The 19,603-nt window shown below is 35.9% G+C and overlaps 1 protein-coding gene across 1 annotated transcript; it reads right to left on the bottom strand.

Moving 5' to 3' along the window:
* Positions 1–544: 544 nt before the first annotated feature.
* Positions 545–19,388, bottom strand: IMPAD1 (inositol monophosphatase domain containing 1). The gene is made up of 4 exons (XM_008048049.1): positions 19,220–19,388; positions 17,873–17,968; positions 6,242–6,403; positions 545–4,457 (listed from the first exon to the last, which is right to left on the bottom strand). The coding sequence occupies exons 1-4, from the start codon at positions 19,386–19,388 to the stop codon at positions 4,186–4,188; spliced, it is 699 nt and encodes a 232-aa protein (XP_008046240.1). The 3' UTR covers positions 545–4,185.
* Between the last annotated feature and the right edge of the window lie 215 nt (positions 19,389–19,603).

The raw sequence follows: 19,603 nt of genomic DNA, 5'->3' as shown, positions 1-19,603 counted from the left end.
GAAGGACAAAATTTCATTTGTCTTGTCCTCTCAGTAACTGCCACACAGAATTAGAACCCTCTCTCCTTTAGGAACTGTTCTCATGTGTTATGTCATGCAAGACACAATATTTTAAAAGATTAATAAATTATTGATATGCTACCATGAATAAATAGCTATTTTTAAAAAAACCAAAATGACTGTAAGGAGCTGAGAGAACAGATGTAAGAGCACATGGAAATGACTTATTTAAAAATAAGATCTGTAAAAATGTGATCTATCATGGCGTGATGTTAATTAAAATTATAAATCAAAAAATGAAATATCATTTCAGACCTATATACATCAAGATGCCAGTTCTTATAAAAACATACTCTAGTTGTAAATGCTAGGTTATGCAAAAATAATTATCAATTTTATTTAATTTTAATGAATTCCCTCAATCTAATATTAAAAACATTAAAATAACGTAAATTTTAATGGCAAAAAGTTCCTATTTTCCTCACCTATTAAAAAAAGATTTCATTTTCTCTTAACATACAATGCCCTATAGTTAAGGCACAACTTTTTTTAAGGTAAAAATAAAACCACAGATTAGGTTTATTTTCTACAACAGTTACCAGACAGACTTTTTGTAGGCATATAATCAAATACATCTTAAATTCAACCAAGATTTAAAATGAAAAATCATTTTTTCCTATCTAGGACTAATCAACACATACCCTAGATAGGCAGTTGCAGCTAGAATAATCCCAACAGTTCCTGTTTTAACCTGTCTCCAGAAGGCCATCTTCAAGGTGTAATCCAAGAGAGGAAAGCTAGATATTTTCTTTTATGCAGGGCACACCGCCTTTCTTTTAACTTATGCCTGGGCTATCAGAGACAGCTGACACTTTCAAAGCCTGAACAAACCCAATTTACACTCAACATCTGAGACAAGGGCAGAGTTCCTGATCCTGGGGGTCAGGGCAGATGTTTGCTTTGCACCCGCCCCCTCACCACTCCCTTGAGCTCCCTCTGTCTTCTGTCCCACTCCCTTCTTACCCACTGCCTCCCCCCCACCTCTGCTGCAATTTGCAAAATACTCAAAGGGAGCACCCCAAAACAGGAAGAATTCACACAACTGTTAATTAAAACGTAAAATGCTTTTGTTACTTCATTATACGGCCATAAACAATTCACTGATATTACTGATTTCAAATCAAGAAAGACACACTAAATCTGAGAAAAAGGAACATTCACACACCTAAGACAAACACAACCATCTTGCAGGTCCTTATAAATTCAATTGAATGGGGAATACAAGTATGAAAACTGACAGTAAAGCCTAGTTTCCTCAAGCAGGGTTATCAACAACCCAACTCTTTCATATTTTCCACACTTAGGAGTCTTGAGCAGTGGGTTGGAAGAAGTGCTTTGTAAAAACATAAAGTGTTGGATTAGGTTGACAATGTAAACATCTTTCATTTTGAAGGTGATTTTCCTAGAGCTTCTGAGGAGTCTTTGAAAAGTGAGTCAACCAGTCCTCCACCAGGTCCATCTCCCTCACTGGGAACTTTACCAAAGCCTCAGTTCTACAGAAAACAAGAGCAGCCAATCTCGAGAAAAATGCATATATAAAATCATTTGGGGGTGAGCATTGTAGGGATAGTTTTCTGGCTAAGAAAGAGAAGGAGAGATAAAAGGAGAACCTTAATGGGCAAATAAATGCAAACAGTTAACAGGTAGGAGGAGATGAAGAGGAGGCAGCTGATGGATACCGAGATGACTGATGTCACTGCTTCCACTACATGTGATGCTTAAAACTCACATTTTAAGGAAAAATGATACTCTGATAAGGACAGAAGTGAAGAAAGGGAAGACCAGGAGTTGAGGAAGTGTGGGCCACTAAAAGTAAACTGTACTTAGTTATTTTGCTACTTTTTAGGAATAATTTAATTCTGGGCGATGCTACATGTCTCATTCATAAAGGGGTTTTACTGGTATACTCTGGCAAATACTATCGCACACAAATAAATACTGTTCCTTGTACTTATTCCAGTTCTGCAATATTACCTTCAAGAAACAAAAATTTTAAAAGTGAACTTTCCATAAAAGTACGGAAAAACCATTAGTAACTAGACTACATCCAATAAATCATAAAAATAATGTATTTAACCCTCAGGCAGTATCTCAAGTTTGGCATACAACACACATCCTTCACAAAATCATTATCTACATGTAGATTAATGAAATTAAAAATAAAGACAATCATGCTTGCTAACATGAACTAGCTTTGTTTCCATTAAACCATAAAGTTTCCATATAATATTGAAAAAATCCAATTAAATTGTTTTCAACTTGCTAGTCCCATTTCCCTAACTTTGAAGTACTACTGTTAAAACTAATTCTTATACCATCGGACTTGGGAAACCGCATATGCCTTTGCTATCTCTCCAAAGGGAAAAAAAAACTTCTTCATCTTATTGCAAAGTAAAAAGATTAGTCTCTAATATTCTTTTCAAAATTTTCAGGTTCTATTTAAACATCAAGTGCTCCAACCACTAAAACTTTAAATGAATTTTCATTCAACAAAGGCCTCCCTAATAAGGCCCACCACCTTATCAAATCTGTGACCAGTTGCTGCAGATGGGGTGAACACACTTGCATCACACTAGATTCAATTTACTAAAGAAAACTTGAAGGGCTTTGGACAATGTAACATTCAAACCAAAAGCATGCTCATTCCAACTAGGCTAGAATGCACATTCTTTGGTAGGTTTTAACTACAAGATAGAAAAATAAAAAGCTGATTTAGGTTTAAAAATTTGGAAAAGGAGAGCAACTATGAGAAAACCCTCTCCTTATCAGTGTGTTACAGAATTATAAGGGCACTGAAGTCACATGAAATAAACGTATCGTTTACACGAAGATTCCAGATATCACACTGAGGAAACTGCACATCCCAATGAAAAGTTCATAAAGCAAGTTCTAGTGATGGCTGCACAATGAACATGTCACAACACTTTTCCAACAAGATTCTGCCGATTGAAAAGAAAAAAAATTTCAGCAAAAAGTAACTTCAACTTTCATTATTTTAATCTGAAGGGAAACTAGAGTATCTCAAAAGTTACCACTTTGAGAGTCTGGCTAGGTTAGATACATTTATTAATAGTAAAAGCAACCATGGCAAAAGCAACCATACTCATTCTTGATAATGAGGGAATCTTCTATATACAAACCTGGCAAATTTTTTAAAAAACTGCTAAAACAAAGTTTTTGAAAATAACAAAAGCTAGTTCAATTCATACAATGTCAGGTAACTTTCAATTGTAATAGAATCATTTATAGTCTTATAGTGCCTTACAGCATATTCATCCCTAATGAGAAAATGTACCAAAATGATGGTGCTAAACCTGAAACCTTAAACCAAACCTTACAAGTTAAAAACTGAGTGTTGGTCAAAAGGAAAAGGATGAACCATGCATCTTCCATATGGAAAATGAAAATCAACAGCAAGATGGCAGAAATATTAAACCCATGGAACAAATATACTTTCTTTATAAAAACAAAACAGCACACACACATACAGAAATCATGATTACAAAGCAAGCCATCATATATCTATATTTTCTACCAGCTAGAGAACTTATTTCAAGGAAAAAAATCAATTATGCTTTTTCTATTTTAATCCGTTGAAATATTCAGTAACATAAATAAAACATTTGTTGCATATTAATGAATGTGTGGCTTTTTGTGCTTTCCATCCAAATGAGGGGGTAAAAATTCCCAATTACTTATTTTCAATGAGAAATAATTGTAAAACTGTATTAAACATCTACACAAAATCAATCTTTCCTTCAGCCCAATTCTATATGAAAGTACTAACAAATAGTGATGATTCACGATGTTGTGTGAAAATGGTGACTCATAACAATGGAGACTCAGCTACAGATTTTAATTCACAAATATATATATGCGCTTTGTGTATGACAACTGTACGAAAATAGTCTCAAAAATAAAGACAATACTTGAGACACGAAGCAACCTATTTTCCCTGACCTTGCATCCTATCACAGGGAAAATAAGTCTCTTTTGCTTCATAAATACTTTAAAAAGTTTGAGATGGCCTTAACCATGCATAGTCTCCACTAATCCTCTGAGCTTCCAGGATTTCAGGGTAACCATCTCAGCTCTGGAAGAGTTGCACCCTGTAATCAGTTATGCTTATTTATGTCCTGTCTTTTCTAGATCCGGGAGTTTTCTGACCAGAGCCTGGTGGTTCATTCTAATGCTAGCAAGGAGTCCACCTTCAATGCCATCAGAACCGGTGTAACTGATCTCTTCACCGCTCAGGGTGGTCATATGCCCCCCAAGGGCTTTTAAAATGGCATTGCCAGCACATATATCCCACTTTTTGATGTATGTCACATGGATATATAGATCGGCTTTTTCTTGACTCTTATCAGGCACATCCAAGAGTGCTAAAACTTTATAACCTAAAAGATAAAAACAGAATTTAGGTTATTGTTCAAAAAACTGTAAGAAAGTAGTATACTTTTCTGATTATGTACATTGTTAAAAAATAATAGGACAATGTGAGTAGGGGCTTGCCGTACTATCTTTGCAACTGCTCCCTAAGTCGAATTATTTCAAATTGAAAAAAATTAAAGTAACAGTACAAACATTAAACTCAACAGAGCAAAAATATACTGAAAAGTAGCTTATTAAGCTAGTCTCAGGTGTAACCAAATATATGCCTATAATTTTTAAAAACTAAAATCTACTTTGTAGTTGTCTTCTACAGAATGAAACATTCAGTGTGTGTCATTATCTATAAAATGACATATCATACCCACAAGTTTTATGTAAACATCTAGGCGGGCCTGATTTGAAAAAAACAAAACAGAAAGTAACACTAACCCCTAAGTCCTTTTTGTAATAAGGCAGGATTTAAAAATAAAACAATAAAACAAATGCAGAAGAATCTGGGTCAGAATTTAGTTTATCTCATCCCTATTGGGTATTTTGGACATTACTTTTCCTAATCAACCTAATGGACAGCCCTTAAGCAATAATGAAGCCATATTAAGGAAGACAGATATACAGAGCCAGCAAATGAAAACAATTAGGCTTAAAAGTACCTAAACAGTTTTCTGACACAAATATTTTCTAACCATAATTTATTATTTACCTGAATTAAAACACTTTTGAAATGTTAACAGCACTCATAGCGAGAGCTGTCAACCCCTCAAGCCAAATCCATGGCCTGTGTTGTAGGGCTCTTGAAATAAGAATTTTTAAAAAGTACTTTTAAAGGTGGTTTAAAAAACCCCAAAAGAACGGCACGCAACAGACTCTTATATGGCTAACAAGGCCTGAATATTTACGATCTGTCCCGTTCAGAAAAACTGGGCAGACCTTTGATCTGTAATTAGGTAATACAATAGTACAGAAAATAGCGTCAGCTGGGTAGACACTAGACGCTCTTGCTCATCCCAGATATGCAAGTTAAAGAGTTTAGGGGTGTAAAGTGACCCAGGGAACCGTCATTCTAATAGTACCTTTGATGACTCCTGATTCCTTCTCCTACACAAAGCACCTTAAGTGCTTGTTCTTTCTTCCTCTCCCTAATATTCCCACAGTTAAACTAATAGGATAACTATATTGAAATCAGATTGTATAAAAAGCAACCACTGGCCAGGCACAGGGGCTCACGTCTGTAATCCCAGCAACTGGGAGGCCAAAGCAGGCAGATTGCTTGAGCTCAGGAGTTCGAGACCAGTCTGGGCAACATAGCAAAACCTTGACTCTATTTAAAAAATAAAAAAATTAGGAAGGCATGGTGGTGTGTGCCTGTAGTCCCAGCTACTTGAGATGCTGAGGTGGAAGGATAGCTTGAGTCCAGGAGTTCGAGGTTACTATGAGTTGTGTTCGTCATGATCATGCCACTGCACTCCAGCCTGGGTGACAGAGTGGATCCCAACTCAAAATAAATAAATAAATAAAAGCAACCACTGATGGTACATTATTGATGGGAAGATGCTTGTGTAGTATTTACAAAAGAAATATCACTGTAGTGAGATTGTTTTTTCCTGACAAAAGCCAAGTGTGACTGAAATCCCACCCTAGAGATTACCAAACAGGAGACCAAACTTGCCATGAAAATACACCATTCCTCCTCACTTTCTTATCAAGAATGGGACAAACAAATCAGTCTCCTGACATAGCTCTGCCCATGCCAGGTACACTCTTCAGGAATTACACCAGAATAGGAACATACCAGCACCACCAGCGGGGATAATTGTAGTTTGGTTTCCAAAAGTCTGAAGAGCAACCTGTTTGACCATCCCTGAATGGGAACGAGACACAACGATCCTTGGGGTCTTTTCATTGTAGGAAGAGCGGGCTTTCACGTTTGAACCACCATCTACCATTGCCCAAGCTGAAAAGCAAATGTAATATCCATTAATAGCACTGAAGCTTTAAAACTAAAAGTACCAAGTTACCGTTACTGACAAAATATCCTCTTCTAATGAATTATTTGTATTTCTTCCTCCAAAACAGAAAGTTTCATTTTTTCAGAGCATGAAAGCAAAATTATTTATATTACATAGATATGAAATACGACAAAACTAAAAAAAGGCTATGCAATCATGTCAAGTCAGAGACAATGGCTATTAAATATTCAGTTTAAGAACTCCCATGCTCCAGAGCTCCCTGTAGGATGTCAGCTGAGTCTCCAGTGGGATGGCACTGCAACTCAACTTGTTCCTGCATCTATCCCACTTCCTTTCCTCTCTTCCACACATATGATCCCAAGAGCACTCCCCAGAATGAGCTCTGAAGCAAATCTCCATCTCAAAGTCTGATTCCTAAGGAACCCAACATACCCACATACTTCCCTGATTAATTCACATCTTACAACTCATTTTTCCGTATACTACCTCTATTTCTGATATATTCATGGTTTCAATTAATGCATATTGGCTCAATATCCTAAGTAATATTATAAACAGAAAACAAAGAGGTAAGTGAGTTAAGGTTTACGTATCAGTTTTACCAGAGAGTATTAAAAGAAACAGCCTTAGATTTCAAAATAGAACAGAATTTTTAAAACATTCTGTTTTAAATGGATGCCAGAGATGATTTCAGATTTTTTTTTTTTTTTGGTTTGGACGTATTCTTCACTGACTCTCAAACTATACAAGAAAATAAACTTACTCAGAAGTATCCCAATTAGATTGTTGTCTTAGCAGTCACTCACTACGGGATAAAATACAGTCCACCATGGCTAACAATGAAAGCAGCTGCATCACCAGCTTATTCCTGGCTGCAGGAAAAAAAAAATCAAAAAAATTGTAGCAGAGTTTGGGTTTCTAAGTTCCCTAAGGATGATGGCAGTCTCCTGGACTCCTCTCATACCTCCTTCTAAAAATCATACACAGCAACAAGGAGAGCAAACAGAAACACCCATGATCTATATCCACAGAGTGAGTAGGAGACAGCCTTCAACACAAATGCAAGAGAAAGCAGGGGAGTAAACGCTGAAGATTCACAGAGTAAGTGCTGTGGCCAACCCCAGTGTGGAGGATTGCAGGAAGAGTTTCACAGAGGTACCCAGAGGTCGGACAGTTCAAAGGGTTTGAGGCAATCAGATGATGTAAGCCAGGATTTCTCCCCAGAAGGAAAAAGTTCCATCTTAAATAGGAGGTACTGAAAGTAGGCCTGAAACTTGGCAGCAAAGCATCGAGAAGAGGCTTGGAGAAGACATGGGAACAGAAGTGGAGTCCTAAGAACACCTTTGTGGGGAGTGGGAGGGAGGGAGGGGACAGGAGGAGTGATAATGCAGACATCTTTTTGGATTTGGAAGGTAGCAACTAGAGCTAAAGACAAGGAAGAGATTGCAAATGGGGGCCTTACTGAAACAAGGTCATCTGAGGAAATCTGAAACAAAAAAGAGTGCCTGATAATAAAGACAAAGGCTTTCTGCACTAACAGAAAAAAAAAGCTTCTGAACTGAGAATTACCCCAATTCCCTTCCTGCTACCACCTTTCCATAGATCCTACAGTAGGTGGCCCTATAATTAGTAAGAAATAGAAAACTACCATGTCTGCTGAAAAACATAAAGAAAACATACAGAATGCAAATGAAAACATTCCATGCTACTTTAAAATTTCCACCATGCAGAGGAAAACCATAAACCAATATTCCAACATGATTAAAAATAAAGAAACAGAATAGGAAAGGCATGCCACGAAACAAAAAAGCAACAACTCAGAAAAGATGAACAAACAAGAGGAAGATGTGAAATGGGAATTCACATAACACAGGAAAGAAACTGAAAAATAAGAACAAAAATTGCTGAAGGCAGCATTAAACCATAAGATACACAAAGGACAACAGATTCGTTCAAAAGTATAGCAAGCAATGAAAAATGAAAAAAAGTGAAAAAAGTAAACAGATAAAAGGGACCGGGGAGAAAGTGACAGATATAGAAACCAGTAAAGGAAGAATCAACACATACAAGGAGTCCCTGAAAACAAAAACTAACTAATACGACAGAACTAATCTTTAAAATTATAATTCAAATAGTGTCCTGAAATAAAAGAGGACCTTAATGTCTATACTGGGAGGCATATTGAGTACTTGGGAAATCTTTCCAGAATGGTAACTCTAAGGTGCCACAGCTATGTTATTAGAACTTAAAGTTTGTGGGTTGAATACTGTCCTTCCAAACTTCACGACCACTTGGGTCCTTAAGATGTGACTTCATTTGGAAACAGAATCTTTGTGGATATATTTAGTTAAGGTGAGGTCATACTGGAGTAGTGTGGACCCTAAACCTAATGACTTGTGGTCCTTGTAAGAAGAGAAGACAGAGGCAGGGAGTAGAGTTATAAGTAGACCCACTAAGGCATGCCAACAATGTCTGGAGTCACCAGAAGCTACAAGAAGAAAGGAAATATTCTTCCTCCAAGCCTGCAGAGAGAGTATGATCCTGATGCCTCCTTGATATCAGACTTCTGGCCTCCAGAACTTAAAGAGAATAAGTTTTTTTGTTTTGTTTTTTAAGTCACCCAGTCTGTAGTAATATGTTATGGCAGACACAGGAAACTAATACAGGATGAACCAAAGATTGTTTAACTAGCCAAGTGGTCTTTCAGAATCAAGGCAACAGAAAAAGTTTTAAAGTACTCAGGTAATATTATGGCCAAGAGATAGTTCTTCTGATGTAATCTATTAGAAAACAAGTTTTATCCAACCAAGGAATGACTAAAAAACCCTTACAAAGAACTTGTTGGCTAGCACTGAATAAATTTAATTGTGAACCTAAGAGGAAACCAAAGATGGGAATAAGGTAGAAGAATAAAGGTGTGTAAATGTTATCTTATAGTTGATTGATGAGAGTTAAAGGACATCATTTAAAAAATCTGACCAGCTGAATAACAGAGTGGAAAGATAAACATCAAAAAAGTATGACTGGCTAAAATGGGATGGTCATCAAAAAGGAAGCTAAAATATGTTAATTTATTGGTGGCTTATAGTAGTGGGCCAAGAGATAAATGTTTAAAGGAAAGGACTATATAACAGCATATAAAGAAAAAAGGATACATAAAAGTATTAGTAAAGGTAAGCAACAAAAATAATTTAGCTTAAAATAATAACTAGTCATTTGGACCACACTGACTATATAAAATTCATGAAATCCTAAGATTATTAAAAACAGAGAGAAAGCCTGCTACTCTGTGAAAAAAAACCACTGGAAGCGGTTTGTACCCTAATACCTTACTCTGAAGATTGGTAAATAAAATAATTAACCATTTATCCTGCCTCCCTAAAAGAAACTACATTTCAGGAAAAACAAATAACTTCTATAGAGAAAGTTTTCTGTAGAAAAGTATGTGCTAATATATGTTGAAAACACAAAATTAGAAAATCCTATTTTATAACATCTTTAATGATCTTAAAACTATTATGTGAAAGGTTTAATGGAAACTAGATCTCAAATGATGCCAAAATATCTCTCTAGATTACCTGCTGGTAGCAAGAAAGTAAACATAATTTTACAACTGGGAGATCTGGTCATGATCACTTTAACTATCTGACCATCATTCATGGTGAGACAAAGAGATATATATGTCATGTAATGTGATACATAGAAGTATGTGAAGAATATCTATACCATATTCTTGACAAAAATGTAACTTCAATCAAGGCTTCAGTTCTAGTCTGTACTTTATAAAAACAAGAAGATATAGCACTAAACAAAATGACACCCTGAGAAAACAGACAAATCCAACGGCAAAATATTCTACAGGACAAATGACCTGACCTCTTCAACCATTCAATGTTATGGAGGGGGGATTAAAGGGCATGGAGGTTGTTCTAGATTTAGGAAACTTAATATAACAACCTATCAACTAAAATAAATTCCTGTCACTTGACTAGATCTTGGTTTGAAGGTAATCAGTTGTAAAATCTACCTTAGGAACAATTAGGGAAATATGAATATTAGATAACATTAAAAATATATTAATTATACTTTTCTTGTGTAGAAAAATGTCCTTACTTTTTAGAGATGCATCCTCAAGTAGATAGGAATACAATGTTACAATCTTTATAATTTTCTTTGAAGTACATAGGAAAAAATAGGAAGTAAAAACATAAATGTTATCAACTGTTAAATCTGGAGGAAATGGTATAGCGCATTCATTATAATTTTGTTTGTTTAAAATTATTCAAAATAAAAGTAAAAAATGAGGAAGAAAAAAATCCTCTATTTTTTTAATAAATACTCAAAAAAACATGGTTTATTAAGTGAATTTACAGTGCTGTATCTCTAGAGGTCACTAATGTGTAAGAGTAAAAAAATAGCATATGGCAATAGATATTACCAGAATAATTTTAGAAAAAAATTACTAACTTAATGTTTTTTCAAAAATGTACTTCATGTTACATAAATTCAGTACATTCTTTGGAACACTTATGTGGACACAATTATTTCAAGTGCCTAAAAATACAGGAGATGATTAAATAAATACAAATGATTGAAGACGAAGAGGCAACAGTGATAACAGTAGCCAAGAATATGTTTGTTTTATTGGTAAGATATGCTAAAAAGGCCCAGGAGGAAATGAAAAGTAGTTGGCACTTTCCCAGATATGATAACTTGTTATTAATAGCTACATACTTCCAATGAGTGAATATATAGTCAATCCTTGAACAACAGGATTTAAACTGCATGGGTCCACTTATACCCAGATTTTTTTCAATAAATACGTAAAAAAAGCCAGGCTCAGTGGCTCAGCCTATAATCCCGCCCCTTTGGGAGGCTGAGGTGAGTGGATTGCCTGAGCCCACGGGTTTGAGACCTGCCTGGGCAGTGAGACCTCATCTTTACAATAAATAAAAAAATCAGCCGGGCGTGGTAGCGCGTGCCTGTAATTCTGGCTACTTGGAAGGCTGAGGCAGAAGGATCGCCAGAGCCCAGCAGGTGGAGGCTGCGGTGGCCGGGAGCGGCCGCTGCACTCCAGTCTGGGCAACAGAGTGAGACTCCAACTCAAAAAAAAGAAAAAACGTAAAAAAATGTTTGGAGATTTGTGACAATTTGAAAAAACTCGCAAATCATGTAGCCTAGAAATGTATATATAAAAAAGAGAAAGTTAGGTATGTCATGCATAAAATATAGTAGCTAGTAGTCTAATTTATAATTTGCTACCATAAAATATAGACAAATTATAAAAAATAAAATTTGCCAAAAATTATGCATACAAACACTTGCAGACCACAGATAGTGCCATTCACAGTTGAGAGAAATGTAAATAAATGGAAAAATATGTTTTTATATTGTGACTGCATGAAATGAACTATACAACACACTGTATTACTGTAATAATTTCATAGCCACCTCCTGTAGCTACTGCTGTGAGTTCAAGTATTGCACCTGCTAAAAACACGGCATAATGTGATCATCTCCACCTAAACAGTTTGTCTCTCCAGTAAACTGTATATACCAGTTAAAAGTGATCTCATGGTTCTTGCATATCTTTCATCGTGCTTAGTGCAATATCATAAGCCTTGAATAACACCCTAAGACCCAAATGAGGTGCCACTGGAGCTACGTGAATCAGAGAAGTCTTTACGTTACCAAAGAAAGTTGAAATTTATGACATGTACCATGAATTTGAGGTCTGCAGCTGCAGGTGCCCACCATTTCAAGATAAATAAATCCAGCATAAGGACCATTGCAAAAAAAAAAGAAAAAAGAAAAAGGAAATTCACAAAGTCATCATACAGCTTAACCAGCAGCTGCAAAAACCTTAGACTTTTTGCAAAATACATTTTTATCTTGTATTCTTATATTGAGAAGGCAGCTTTTATGTGGGCACAGGATTACTATAGACTCTAATATGATTCAAGTGAAAGTGAAGTAATTAGATGACTACTTAAGGGAAAAAAGTGAAAGATCTAAAGCTGGATAACTTACTGCCAGCAAAAGATGGTTTGATAATTTTATAAACACATTTGGCTTAAAAGATGTCAAGATAACAAAAGAAGCAGCTTCTTCCAACCAAGAAGCAACAGACAAGTTCCCAGATGCCATTTAGAAAATCATTGAGGAGGATGGATACCTGCTTTGACAGGTGTTTAGTGTTGACAAGAGTGCCCTCCTCTGGGGGGAAAAATGTCACAAAAGGACATTTATTAATAAGGAAGATAAACAAGCACCAGGATTTAAGGGAAGAAGGGATAGGCTAACTCTACTGTTTTGAGCAAATGTAGTTGGTTGATGACTGCGATTGTCCTTATCTATAAAGCTGCCAACCCACAAGCCTAGAAGGGAACCAGCTGCAGTCTCCTGGTTATATAATAAAACGGTCTGAACAACAAGAACCCTTCTTCTGGATTGGTTCCGTGGATTCGTTGTCCCTGGACTCAGGAAGTGCCTTACCAGTAAAAGACTGCTTTCGAAAGTTCTTTTGATACTGGACAATGTCCCTAGTTAACCAGAACCCCATGAGTTCAACACTGAAGGTATCAAAGTGTTCTACTTGCCCCCAAACACAATGTCTAATTCAGTCTCCAAATCAGGAGCCATGAAAATTTTTAAGGCCATTACATGCAGTATTCTCTACAGCAAAGATGATCAATACAATGGTAGAGAACTCCAACAGAAAGAATATCATGAAAGTCTGGAAGGATTACACCACTGAAGATGCCATTGTTGTAGAAAAACCAGTGAAAGCCATGAAGCCCAAAACAATAAATTCCTGCCAGAGAAAACTATGTCCAGATGTTTTGCATGACTTCACAGGATTTACACCAGAGCCAATCAAGGAAATAACAAAAGAGACCATGGACAAGTCAAGAATGGTGGGGATTGAAGGGTTTCAACATATGAATCTTAGAGAAATTCAAGAGTAAGTAGATACCACACCAAAGGAATTAACAGGATATGAGACAACTTGATGGGGATGAATGCTTCTGAAGCAGGAGCAGACGATGAGAAACAAAATGGAGAAGCAGTGCCATAAAACAAATTGACATTGGACAATTTGGCAGAAAAGTTCTGATTACTCAAGACTGCTTTTGACTTATTTTATGACATAGATCCTTCTATGATATAGGCACTGAAGCTAAAGCAAAGGGTAGAAGAAGGATTGGTGCCATACAGAAACCTTTTTAGGGGATTGAAAAAGCACAACAGTCAAACAGAAATTGCAATGTCCTTCCATAAAGTCATATCAAGTGTGTCTGCCCTTCTTGCCTCCCCTTCCACCTCCTCTCTCCTTAAGACAGCAAGACCAGCCCCCCTCCTGCCTTCTCCTCCTTGGCCTACTCAACATGAAGATGAAAACGATGAAGAACTTTTTGATGATCCACTTCCACTTAATAAACTGGAAATATATTTTCTCTTGCTTATGATTTTCTTAGCAACATTTCCTTTTCTCCAGCTGACTTTATTAAGAATACAGTACATAATACATATAATATAGAAAATAAAAATTAACTAACTACTCATGAGGCATCCGGTGGACAGCAGGCTGTTAGTTTAAGTGCGTGAGAAGTCAAAAGTTATACATGAATTTTTGACAGGCAGCACCCCTAACAATCTTGCACTGTTCAAAGGTCAAGTGTACTACATTTACTCATACATTTATACATTGCATTACTTCATTAAAATACTGTTCAAGTATCTCTTGCTTCTAAAAACTTCAAATTCAAGGAATTAATTCTAATTAAGTGTTCTAAGAATTTTGATTAGTTTTGCTTCAATTACTGCCAACAACAATTTTCTAGTTCCCATTATAGTTAAGTGTAGCTAGATTCTGGTAAATACACAATACTTGACAACTGGTACTCTGCCAACATCAACATATAGTCTGCATCTGAAAATAACAGTCCAAGAGGAGGGTACAAGGCAAACAAATCGTCGATCTAGGAATGAAAGGTCAACCCACACGTAATTCTGAATTGACTGATGCTTTTAGAGCAGTTACTGACGAATAAGTACCTTTTTAAAAATGGGCTGCTATGGGTTGAGCCTGAGCAAGTCAGCTACATTACAGAAGAACATTACTAACTTAGAAAGACAAGTTTGAGAACAACTTTTTCCCAAGTGAGAGACTTTTGGCTTCTTTATTTTAAGGTGAGTACGCCTATGGATGGGGCCAAATACATATTCTTATTGGATAAAAGTTTTTAAAAAGGGGCATTTTATCACCTCTATTCTTCCCTCTAATATAAACAGATGTAGAAACCAAGGCCCAAACAATGTGAATCTATTTGTCTATCTAATATTGATTTCCTCTTCATTTCCTTTATTGAGCTTCCAGTTCTCTTTGGAGTAGTGCACTGTCACTCTGCCTGCAGCTAAGGATGCCTCGTAACATTTGGCAAAGAAGCAGCAGCAGAGGCTGAATGGACAGGACTTCAAGAGTATCTGGGATAGAACTTTTGTCCTGCTTCTTTCCCCTTTCTTCCTGCCTAGAATAGAAAGGCATGATAAATGAGGACCCACCTTTGTGAGCATGTAAACAAAAAGTCACTTTCTAAGGAAAAAAGCAGAGTCAGTTCCTTAAAAGTCTCATGAAGCCACTGAACTACTCCTTTAAACACTCTTGTTAGTTGAGAAGAACTTCTTACTTGTTGAACCACTGTAATCAGATTTACATTGTGTATAGCTAAATGCAATCCTAATCGATATAGAGAGGCAATGAGAGACAGTGTCAAAAGAATAAGAGGGTTTCAAAGACCCTCTGTACTTAATTTTATATGCCTTTTTTTTAAATTTAAAAAGTCAATATAATTCCTGTTTTATATTACTTTCAGCATTATTTCAGGCTGAAAGAATTCATGTCAATGCACTTCATAAACTGTGAAAATACTAAATAACTGCAAGTTACTAATAAGTAGTAGTTCTTGAACTAGGAGCTCCTAAGTTCATTTTCTCATATAAAAAAAAAAAATTAACAGTGTCTTTCCTTGTCATGCAGAGTTACTGAAAGGTTTCGATGAGATAACATTGAGTATACTGCAAACTGTTAAACACTATACAAATGTCAGAGATTATGGAGCTATTATTTTGAAAACGATGAGTAACGCATAAAATTTCTAGGATTGATTTGATCACTAATTTAGCTGGATGATCTTGAGGAATGTACATTTCTGAGTCTCATTTCCTCATCTACAAGTGGGAGTACTAATTTAAGTACCTGCGCCCCTCTCTCACAGGCTCCAAGGCTATATTAAGTGTAGCAATATTACTAAATTGTATCTAATCTCCACTTTTCCTATTTTCCCTGAGTGACAGAATCTAAATTTTCATTTGGATGGCAACTGAAAATAAAGACTGCATTTCTTAACCTCCCTGGCAACTGGGTTCTAGCTAGGTGTTGACCAAGAGGATATGAGCTGAAGTGATGTGTGCAACTTACAGGTCAATGCCTTAGTGGGAAATGGTCTCCAAATCCCCCTTTTTGCCCTCTCCACTGATGAAATATGAATGAAATAGCGAACCATCCTCTGTCAGGTAGAGGAAAGCAACAGGTATTAGGACAGCAAAGCAACAAAAGGACTGCATGCCTGAAGTCAGGGAACTACCATGGCATCCCTAGACTACTAACATGTTGCCTGTCAGAGAACAGAGAAACAAACTATTTGTTCAGCCTCCTATATTTTAGTGTACATTAACAGCAGCCTAAATTAGCAGCCTAACCTGTATCCTAACTAATTCAACGAGGATTAAAGAAAATATTTGAAAGTAATCCATAAACCATAAAGTAATTATATAATTTTAAGGTACACTGTCACAGCAAAGGCATAAATCTTTTGTAGCTTATCAAACTTTCAACTTTAAAAACTATTTGAATTATGAAATGAAGACAAAAGGTCAGATAGCACAAAGTAGATTTGACTTTGAAATACAAAGCCAATACTCAAACAGATGTTTAGCCTATCTAAGAGCAGCAGGAATTTGGAATTCACAGTTATTTGGCAAAGCAGATACATAACTTTAGGGTAATCAAAAATTAACTTTGTGTCTCCCCACCCAGCAGACAGTCTTTTATGCATTAGCCACACCCCTGAAACACAATGGGCATAGTTGGAGTAAATGACAGAGCTGTATGGGATGCCTGCTGTATTAGTTTCTTAAGGCTGTCATAAAAAAATTATAAGGAGAACATCCCTAATCCAAAAATTCAAAATCTGAAATGCTCTAAAATCTAAACATTTTTGGAGTGCCAACATGACACCACAAGTGAAAATTTCCACATCTGACCCTTTGGGATGGCTCTGTCAAAACTGTTTTATGCAAAAAATTATTTAAAATACTGTATAAAATTACTTTCAGACTATGTGTATAAGCTGAATGAATTTCACGTTTAGACTTAGGTGCCATCTCCATGACATCTCATTTATATACATGCAAATATTTTAAAATACAAAAAACACTTGAAATCTGAAACACTTCTGGTCCCAAACATTTCAGACAAGGGATACTTAATCTGTACCACAAACCTGGTGGCTTATGAACAAAATACATTTATTTTCTTACAATTCTGAAGGTCAGAAGTCTAAAATCAAGGTGTTGGCAGGGCTGGTTCCTTCTGGAGGCTCTGAGAAAGAATCACTTCCATGCCTCTCTCCTAGCTTCTGGTGGGTGCCAGCAATCCTTAGCTTATTAAAGGTATCACTCTAAACTCTGCCTCCACACATCTATCATCTTATCCCACATGTGTCTATGTCTGTTTCTTATAAAAAAAAACAAAAACAAAAAACTCTCATTGGCTGAAGGGCCTACTCTAATCCAGTATGACCTTATCTCAATATTTTCCTTAACTTAATGGGCTGTTACGGGTTGAACTGTGACCCCTAAAAGATATGTTAAAATCCTAATCCCTAGCACTTCAAAATCTGATCTTATTTGGAAATAGGGTCATTATAGATGTTCTTGGTTAAGATGAGGTCATACTGGAGTAGAGAGGGCCCTTAATCCAATATGACTGGCATCCTTATAAGAAGAGAAGCAAAGACACAGAGACAGACACACAGAGAGAAGGCCATAGGATGATAAAGGCAGAAACTAGAGCAATATATTTACAAGCCAAGGAACACCATGGATTGCTGGCAAACAACTATAAACTAAGAAAAAAACATGGAAGGATCACTCCTTACAGGTTTCAGAGAGAACACGGCTCTGCCAACACCTTGATATTAGACTTCTATTCCCCAGAACTGTGAGAGACTATATTTCTGTTGTATAAGAAACAGAGTTTGTGGGTTCTTGTTACAGCAGCCCTAGGAAACTAATAGATGGGTGGATACAAATTTGGGTATATGAGGGTAAGCATTATCGACAAATGGTTCAATAATATTAACTCTTCAAAGCTGCAGCATATTTCATACCTGTATATTCAGAAAATGGCTTATGTATAACTCCCAGAACAGGTTTACCATTTACAGCCACACACACCATAGTAGTGACATACTTTCGAAGATCCTCTATGAGGAAAAAAAAACAAAACACAATTGTCAAAGTAATGTGCATAAATTCAGGATACAATGTTACATCTTATTTCATAAAAAATTTATGTACATTAAATGCCTTTCCAAGACAACAATTCCCTCAAGAAGAGTCTAAGGATGATAGCCAGTTTAAGGGAACAGTTAAGATTTCTGCTCCCACAGGCAGATTACCTGGGCTACTCTCCCAGTCCACCATTTTATTTACTGAATGTCTTTGGGAAAATTTTTTAAACTCAGTTTCCTCATCTGTATAATGCAGATAATAATTTAGCACTCATCTTTAGATATAAATAACTTAATTTCAGAAAATTTAAAAATCAAGTTAAGCACTTAAAACAAGAGCTGTACTCACCAATATTAGCCTAGTATATAATCAGGCCAATCTCAGTTTAGGACAACTTTTTTTGCAAACGATGTCCTCAATATTCCATATTTCTATTATCTGCTACAGCAAAGAACTGTTTTTCTTAATTCCAGTTACTAGTAGACATATACACCTAGTGTCTTCTGCCTATTTTACAAATAGTCATCTATTGATTGTCTTACTATGGTTCAAGTTCAGTGCAAAACTACTGAAAAATAAAGGTAAAAAAGTAGAAGCCCTCACGTTCAGGGAATTCACCATCCAGCAGGGCAAATAGTAAACAACTAACTTTAAGATATATACAAGATAAGAGAGAAAAAGCAGAAATTAGATATCTCTGGGTAAGAAGACCTGAGAGAGGAACCACAAAAATACAATCTGAGTTAAAACTAGGTACCAAAAGGATTAGGGGGCAGTGGTTCTGTTATGCAACTTACTTGCTTTCTGTGTACCTAGAATTTACTATTTTGAATTCTAAGGTCAACCTAAATTCCCAATATACCAAGTAAATATTGCATTCTGATTAAACAAATTTCTTCAATTATAGTTGTCCAATAGAAACCATTTTGCTGCAGTTAAAAAAAAAGTTTCTTCATCAAAGAATCAGTAAGTCATTGATTTTTAGTAAGCCACTATTACATACAAGAGGTGTGCCGTAATTATTATTTTGGGACTAAAAACAAATTGAGAATCACTAATCTAGTCCAAATATAATGCTGCAGTAGTCCAGTTTTCTGTGTTAAAATCTAACTGGAAAAGTTCTGTTGGATTTGCAAACTATCTACTACCATTATCACCTGTCTTGGTTCTAGCTCTCTATTATAACACAACAGTCAAAAGTTCAAGATCAATTTTTAAATTACCTGTATATTCCTGTGTAGCATCAAGTGGGTCAATCCAAACAGTAACACTTTCTGCTGATACCTCTTTAGGAGCAGTTACTTCCTTCAGGATATCCTCAGGAATCTTATGATCCCAGAAGATAACTTCCTGATCAGTTGTATCCACGTGTTCCTCAGTATTTATCTGCATTAAAGTAGTTGACAATTTAAAAAAATAAGAAAAAAGTACTACTTGATAAAACACAAGATAAAACATTTCAGACAAAAATCACACAAACTGTGAATCAGTAAATATCTACTTTTGTTTATCTTTTGATGCCACGCTGCAAAATGAAAATCATATTATAAATATAATTCCAGTGACATTAGGTCTTCAAATACTTTTCAATCTAATATTCAAGCTTA

Source organism: Carlito syrichta, unplaced genomic scaffold (assembly GCF_000164805.1).
Source record: "Carlito syrichta isolate Samal-C Ts95f unplaced genomic scaffold, Tarsius_syrichta-2.0.1 Scaffold120479, whole genome shotgun sequence".
NCBI lineage: Eukaryota > Metazoa > Chordata > Mammalia > Primates > Tarsiidae > Carlito > Carlito syrichta.
This window is presented reverse-complemented; position numbering and strand designations above follow the sequence as displayed.

Excerpts from the sequence above, each read along its gene's own strand:
- IMPAD1 (XM_008048049.1), bottom strand. The coding sequence starts at position 19,388 with ATGCAGATAAATACTGAGGAACACGTGGATACAACTGATCAGGAAGTT. Across the intron at positions 17,969-19,219 it reads TGCTACACAGGAATATACAG|AGGATCTTCGAAAGTATGTC; the intron begins GTAATTTAAAAA and ends TTTTCCTCATAG. Across the intron at positions 6,404-17,872 it reads GCCATTTTCTGAATATACAG|CTTGGGCAATGGTAGATGGT; the intron begins GTATGAAATATG and ends TTTGCTTTTCAG.